The 7,655-nt window shown below is 40.7% G+C and overlaps 1 protein-coding gene across 1 annotated transcript; it reads left to right on the top strand.

The window, feature by feature from the left end:
* Positions 1 to 507: 507 nt before the first annotated feature.
* LOC309858213 (uncharacterized protein) lies at positions 508 to 938 on the top strand. The gene has a single exon (XM_082750890.1). It carries the CDS (start codon positions 729 to 731, stop codon positions 918 to 920), a length of 192 nt encoding a protein of 63 aa, XP_082607016.1. The 5' UTR covers positions 508 to 728; the 3' UTR covers positions 921 to 938.
* The last annotated feature ends 6,717 nt before the right edge of the window (positions 939 to 7,655 follow it).

The following is a 7,655-nucleotide window of genomic DNA, read 5'->3' as shown; positions in this document are numbered from 1 at the left end:
GTGTGCTGGGGGAAATCGGAGGGAGAGACAAACCATGAGAGACTGTGGACTCTGAGAAACAAACTGAGGGTCTTGAAGAGGAGGGTGGCAGGTGGTTGGGTGAGCCCAGTGGTGGGTATTAAGGAGGGAATTTATTACATGAAGCACTGGGTGTGGTGCATAAACAATGAATTTTGGATCCCTGAAAATAAACTAAAAGAAAAAAAAGACTGACTACAGACATGGACCTCAGTGTAACACAGATATGGAACTCACTGTAATACCAGCCACTTCCCACCGACACACACAGACTATGATAATAATAAATAATAATGCAATTAAGAAAATTGCCTGCCAAATAATTTTTCCTCTTTTTTATTTTTATGATTATTATTTTTATTTTATTTTTAAAGTTTTTATTTAAATTGTAGTTAGTTAAAATAAGGTTAATATTACTTTCAGGTGTACAATATAGTGATCAACACTGCCATACAATGGCTTAAATAAAAAAATGAAAAAAAAGGTCTCCAGGCGCGGTGCGCCAAGTTGCCAGGACCGGCTGCGGCGGCTGCGTGTGGCTCGGCCTCTGGGGCCAGCTGGTGGCGGCGGCCTGGGGAGGCTCAGCGGCTGGTGGGCAGACTCAGGAATCTCTGGTGTCAGTAAATAGTTCCCATCTCATTTGGAATGACTTGCCAAGTGTTTTGAGGGAAGGACCATCTCAAGGTGCACTGAAGCTAAAGTAAAGTACTATGAGCTTTCAGAACTTTTGGAGCAATTATAAAGTTCTGATTGTTATGATACCCTTAGTTGGATTCATACATTTGGGATGGCATAGAATCAAGAGCAGCCCTGTTTTCCAAATGCCCAACAAGGACAACGTCTCTGCGCCAGATAGTCCAGCATTCGAATATCCTAAGAAGAATCACACCGAAGGGAAATAGCAGGCTTGGAATCTTCAGGGGGGAGGAGTCAAGATGGCGGAGAAGTAGCAAGCTGAGACTGCTTCAGCTAGCCGGAGATCAGCTAGATAGCTTATCTAAAGATTGCAAACACCTGAAAATCCATCGGCAGACCGAAGAGAAGAAGAACAGCAATTCTGGAAACAGAAAAACAACCGCTTTCTGAAAGGTAGGACCGGCGGAGAAGTGAATCCAAAGCGACGGGAAGATAGACCCCGGGGGGAGGGGCCGGCTCCCGGCAAGCAGCGGAGCAACCGCGCACAAAATCAGGACTTTTAAAAGTCTGTTCCGCTGAGGGACATCGCTCCAGAGGCTAAACCGGGGCGAAGCCCACGCGGGGTCAGCGTGGCCTCAGGTCCTGCAGGGTCACAGAAGGATCGGGGGTGTCTGAGTGTCGCAGAGCTTGCGGGTATTGGAACGAGAAAGCCGGCTACAGAGACAGAGCCGACAGTAAGCTCGCAGCTCGGTGTTACCTTGAACCGGTCGCAGGCTCGGTGAGCTCGGAGCGCGGCCGGAGGTCAGGCAGACGGGAGTAACTGGGCGCTGTTCTCTGAGGGCGCACTGAGGAGTGGGGCCCTGGGCTCTCGGCTCCTCCGGGCCGGAGACCAGGAGGCCGCCATTTGTGTTCCCGTCCTCCGGAACTCTACGGAAAGCGCTCAGGGAACAAAAGCTCCTGAAAGCAAACCCGAGCGGATTACTCACCCTGGCCCCGGGTAAGGGAGGTGTAATTCCGCCTGGGGCAAAGACACTTGAGAATCACTACAACAGGCCCCTCCCCCAGAAGATCAACAAGAAATCCAGCCGAGACCAAGTTCACCTACCAAGGAGTGCGGTTTCAATACCAAGAAGAGCAGCAGAATTCCAGAGGAGGAGAAAGCCAAGCACGGAACTCATGGCTTTTTTCCTGTGATTTTTTTTTTTAGTCTTGCAGTTAATTTAATTTTTTCTTTTCCATTTTTTTTTTTTTTCTTTTTCTTCTCGCCTTCGGGTAAAAATTTTTTTTTTTTTAACTGTTACCTTTTTCTTTTTTAATGATTTTTTACTAGTTTATCTAATATATATATTTTTTCTTTTTTACATTTTTTTTCAGGTGTTTTCTTTTTAAAAAAATTTTTTTTTCTTTTCTTTTTTTTTTTTCTTTCTTTCTTTTTGAACCTCTTTTTATCCCCTTTCTCCCCACTCACGATTTTGGATCTCTTCTAATTTAGTTAAAGCATATTTTTCTGGGGTTGTTGCCACCCTTTTAGTATTTTACTTGCCCCTTCATTTACTCTTATCTGGCCAAAATGACAAGACGTAAAAATTCAACGCAAAAAAAAGAACAAGAGGCAGTACCGAAGGCTAGGGACCTAATCAATACAGACATCGGTAATATGTCAGATCTAGAGTTCAGAATGACAATTCTCAAGGTTCTAGCCGGGCTCGAAAAAGGCATGGAAGATATTAGAGAAACCCTCTCGAGAGATATAAAAGCCCTTTCTGGAGAAATAAAAGAACTAAAATCTAACCAAGTTGAAATCAAAAAAGCTATTAATGAGGTGCAATCAAAAATGGAGGCTCTAACTGCTAGGATAAATGAGGCAGAAGAAAGAATTAGTGATATAGAAGACCAAATGACAGAGAATAAAGAAGCTGAGCAAAAGAGGGACAAACAGCTACTGGACCACGAGGGGAGAATTCGAGAATTAAGTGACACCATAAGACGAAACAACATTAGAATAATTGGGATTCCAGAAGAAGAAGAAAGAGAGAGGGGAGCAGAAGGTATACTGGAGAGAATTATTGGGGAGAATTTCCCCAATATGGCAAAGGGAACGAGCATCAAAATTCAGGAGGTTCAGAGAACGCCCCTCAAAATCAATAAGAGTAGGCCCACACCCCGTCACCTAATAGTAAAATTTACAAGTCTCAGTGACAAAGAGAAAATCCTGAAAGCAGCCCGGGAAAAGAAGTCTGTAACATACAATGGTAAAAATATTAGATTGGCAGCTGACTTATCCACAGAGACCTGGCAGGCCAGAAAGAGCTGGCATAATATTTTTAGAGCACTAAACGAGAAAAACATGCAGCCCAGAATACTATATCCAGCTAGGCTATCATTGAAAATAGAAGGAGAGATTAAAAGCTTCCAGGACAAACAACAACTGAAAGAATTTTCAAATACCAAACCAGCTCTACAGGAAATATTGAAAGGGGTCCTCTAAGCAAAGAGAGAGCCTACAAGTGGTAGATAAGAAAGGAACAGAGACCATATACAATAACAGTCACCTTACAGGCAATACAATGGCCCTAAATTCATATCTCTCAATAGTTACCCTGAATGTTAATGGGCTAAATGCCCCTGTCAAAAGACACAGGGTATCAGAATGGATAAAAAAACAAAACCCATCTATATGTTGCCTCCAAGAAACTCATTTTAAGCCCGAAGACACCTCCAGATTTAAAGTGAGGGGGTGGAAAAGAATTTACCATGCTAATGGACATCAGAAGAAAGCAGGAGTGGCAATCCTTATATCAGATCAATTAGATTTTAAGCCAAAGACTATAATAAGAGATGAGGAAGGACACTATATCATAGTCAAAGGGTCTGTCCAACAAGAAGATTTAACAATTTTAAATATCTATGCCCCCAACGTGGGAGCAGCCAACTATATAAACCAATTAATAACAAAGTCAAAGAAACACATCAACAACAATACAATAATAGTAGGGGACTTTAACACTCCCCTCACTGAAATGGACAGGTCATCCAAGCAAAAGATCAGCAAGGAAATAAAGGCCTTAAACGACACACTGGACCAGATGGACATCACAGATATATTCAGAACATTTCATCCCAAAGCAACAGAATACACATTCTTCTCTAGTGCACATGGAACATTCTCCAGAATAGATCACATCCTCGGTCCTACATCAGGACTCAACCGGTATCAAAAGATTGGGATCATTCCCTGCATATTTTCAGACCACAATGCTCTAAAGCTAGAACTCAACCACAAAAGGAAGTTTGGAAAGAACCCAAATGCATGGAGACTAAACAGTATCCTTCTAAAGAATGAATGGGTCAACCGGGAAATTAAAGAAGAATTGAAAAAAATCATGGAAACAAATGATAATGAAAATACAACGGTTCAAAATCTGTGGGACACAATAAAGGCAGTCCTGAGAGGAAAATATATAGCGGTACAAGCCTTTCTCAAGAAACAAGAAAGGTCTCAGGTACACAACCTAACCCTACACCTAAAGGAGCTGGAGAAAGAACAAGAAAGAAACCCTAAGCCCAGCAGGAGAAGAGAAATCATAAAGATCAGAGCAGAAATCAATGAAATAGAAACCAAAAAAACAATAGAAAAAATCAACGAAAGTAGGAGCTGGTTCTTTGAAAGAATTAATAAAATTGATAAACCCCTGGCCCGACTTATCAAAAAGAAAAGAGAAAGGACCCAAATAAATAAAATCATGAATGAAAGAGGAGAGATCACAACTAACACCAAAGAAATACAAACTATTATAAGAACATACTATGAGCAACTCTACGGCAATAAATTTGACAATCTGGAAGAAATGGATGCATTCCTAGAAACATATAAACTACCACAACTGAACCAGGAAGAAATAGAAAGCCTGAACAGACCCATAACCAGTAAGGAGATTGAAACAGTCATTAAAAATCTCCAAACAAACAAAAGCCCAGGGCCAGATGGCTTCCCGGGGGAATTCTACCAAACATTTAAAGAAGAACTAATTCCTATTCTCCTGAAACTGTTCCAAAAAATAGAAATGGAAGGAAAACTTCCAAACTCATTTTATGAGGCCAGCATCACCTTGATCCCAAAACCAGACAAGGATCCCACCAAAAAAGAGAGCTATAGACCGATATCCTTGATGAACACAGATGCGAAAATACTCAACAAAATACTAGCCAATAGGATTCAACAGTACATTAAAAAGATTATTCACCACGACCAAGTGGGATTTATTCCAGGGCTGCAAGGTTGGTTCAACATCCGCAAATCAGTCAATGTGATACAACACATCAATAAAAAAAAGAACAAGAACCATATGATACTTTCAATAGATGCTGAAAAAGCATTTGACAAAGTACAGCATCCCTTCCTGATCAAAACTCTTCAAAGTGTAGGGATAGAGGGCACATACCTCAATATCATCAAAGCCATCTATGAAAAACCCACCGCAAATATCATTCTCAATGGAGAAAAACTGAAAGCTTTTCCACTAAGGTCAGGAACACGGCAGGGATGTCCATTATCACCACTGCTATTCAACATAGTACTAGAGGTCCTAGCCTCAGCAATCAGACAACAAAAGGAAATTAAAGGCATCCAAATCGGCAAAGAAGAAGTCAAATTATCACTCTTCGCAGATGATATGATACTATATGTGGAAAACCCAAAAGACTCCACTCCAAAACTGCTAGAACTTATACAGGAATTCAGTAAAGTGTCAGGATATAAAATCAATGCACAGAAATCAGTTGCATTTCTCTACACCAACAGCAAGACAGAAGAAAGAGATATTAAGGAGTCAATCCCATTTACAATTGCATCCAAAACCATAAGATACCTAGGAATAAACCTAACCAAAGAGACACAGAATCTATACTCAGAAAACTATAAAGTACTCATGAAAGAAATTGAGGAAGACACAAAGAAATGGAAAAATGTTCCATGCTCCTGGATTGGAAGAATAAATATTGTGAAAATGTCTATGCTACCTAAAGCAATCTACACATTTAATGCAATTCCTATCAAAGTACCATCCATCTTTTTCAAAGAAATGGAACAAATAATGCTAAAATTTATATGGAACCAGAAAAGACCTCGAAGAGCCAAAGGGATATTGAAAAAGAAAGCCAACATTGGTGGCATCACAATTCCGGACTTCAAGCTCTATTACAAAGCTGTCATCATCAAGACAGCATGGTACTGGCACAAAAACAGACACATAGATCAATGGAACAGAATAGAGAGCCCAGAAATAGACCCTCAAATCTATGGTCAACTCATCTTCGACAAAGCAGGAAAGAATGTCCAATGGAAAAAAGACAGCCTCTTCAATAAATGGTGCTGGGAAAATTGGACAGCCACATGTAGAAAAATGAAATTGGACCATTTCCTTACACCACACACAAAAATACACTCAAAATGGATGAAGGACCTCAATGTGCGAAAGGAATCCATCAAAATCCTTGAGGAGAACACAGGCAGCAACCTCTTCGACCTCTGCCGCAGCAACATCTTCCTAGGAACAACGCAAAAGGCAAGGGAAGCAAGGGAAAAAATGAACTATTGGGATTTCATCAAGATCAAAAGCTTTTGCACAGCAAAGGAAACAGTTAACAAAATCAAAAGACAACTGACAGAATGGGAGAAGATATTTGCAAACGACATATCAGATAAAGGACTAGTGTCCAGAATCTATAAAGAACTTAGCAAACTCAACACCCAAAGAACAAATAATCCAATCAAGAAATGGGCAGAGGACATGAACAGACATTTCTGCAAAGAAGACATCCAGATGGCCAACAGACACATGAAAAAGTGCTCCATATCACTCGGCATCAGGGAAATACAAATCAAAACCACAATGAGATATCACCTCACACCAGTCAGAATGGCTATAATCAACAAGTCAGGAAATGACAGATGCTGGCGAGGATGTGGAGAAAGGGGAACCCTCCTACACTGTTGGTGGGAATGCAAGCTGGTGCAGCCACTCTGGAAAACAGCATGGAGGTTCCTCAGAATGTTGAAAATAGAACTGCCCTATGACCCAGCAATTGCACTATTGGGTATTTACCCTAAAGATACAAATGTAGTGATCCAAAGGGGCACATGCACCCGAATGTTTATAGCAGCAATGTCCACAATAGCCAAACTATGGAAAGAACCTAGATGTCCATCCACAGATGAATGGATCAAGAAGATGTGGTATATATACACAATGGAATACTATGCAGCCATCAAAAGAAATGAAATCTTGCCATTTGCGACAACATGGATGGAACTAGAGCGTATCATGCTTAGCGAAATAAGTCAAGCAGAGAAAGACAACTATCATATGATCTCCCTGATATGAGGAAGTGGTGATGCAACATGGAGGCTTAAGTGGGTAGGAGAAGAATAAATGAAACAAGATGGGATTGGGAGGGAGACAAACCATAAGTGACTCTTAATCTCACAAAACAAACTGAGGGTTGGTGGGGGGAGGGGGTTTGGGAGAAGGGGGTGGGATTATGGACATTGGGGAGGGTATGTGCTTTGGTGAGTGCTGTGAAGTGTGTAAACCTGGTGATTCACAGACCTGTACCCCTGGGGATAAAAATATATGTTTATAAAAAATAAAAAGTTAAAAAAAAAAAAAAAATGAAAAAAAAATTTTTAAAGATTTTATTTTTAAATAAAACCTCTATACCCAAGGTGGATTTCAAACGTACAACCCCACGATCAAGATTTACATATTTTACTGACTGTTCCAGCCAGGCACCCCAACAAATAAAAATTTTATAAAATTGTTGAGTTTGTGGGAGTCTCATTTGCTTAGTCAGTTAAGTGTCTGCCTTTGGCTCAGATCAGGATCTCAAGAGTCCTGGCATCGAGCCCCATATTGCTCATGCTCTCTCTCTCTCTCTCTCTCTGGCTTTTGCTCTTAAATAAATAAATAAAATATTTTTTTAAAAATTGTTGAGTTTGTTTA

Source organism: Mustela nivalis (genome assembly GCF_964662115.1).
Source record: "Mustela nivalis genome assembly, contig: HAP1_SCAFFOLD_2029, whole genome shotgun sequence".
NCBI lineage: Eukaryota > Metazoa > Chordata > Mammalia > Carnivora > Mustelidae > Mustela > Mustela nivalis.
This window is presented reverse-complemented; position numbering and strand designations above follow the sequence as displayed.

Bases quoted from the DNA above. Each gene is read 5' to 3' on its own strand.
- LOC309858213 (XM_082750890.1), top strand. From the start codon at position 729: ATGAGCTTTCAGAACTTTTGGAGCAATTATAAAGTTCTGATTGTTATG.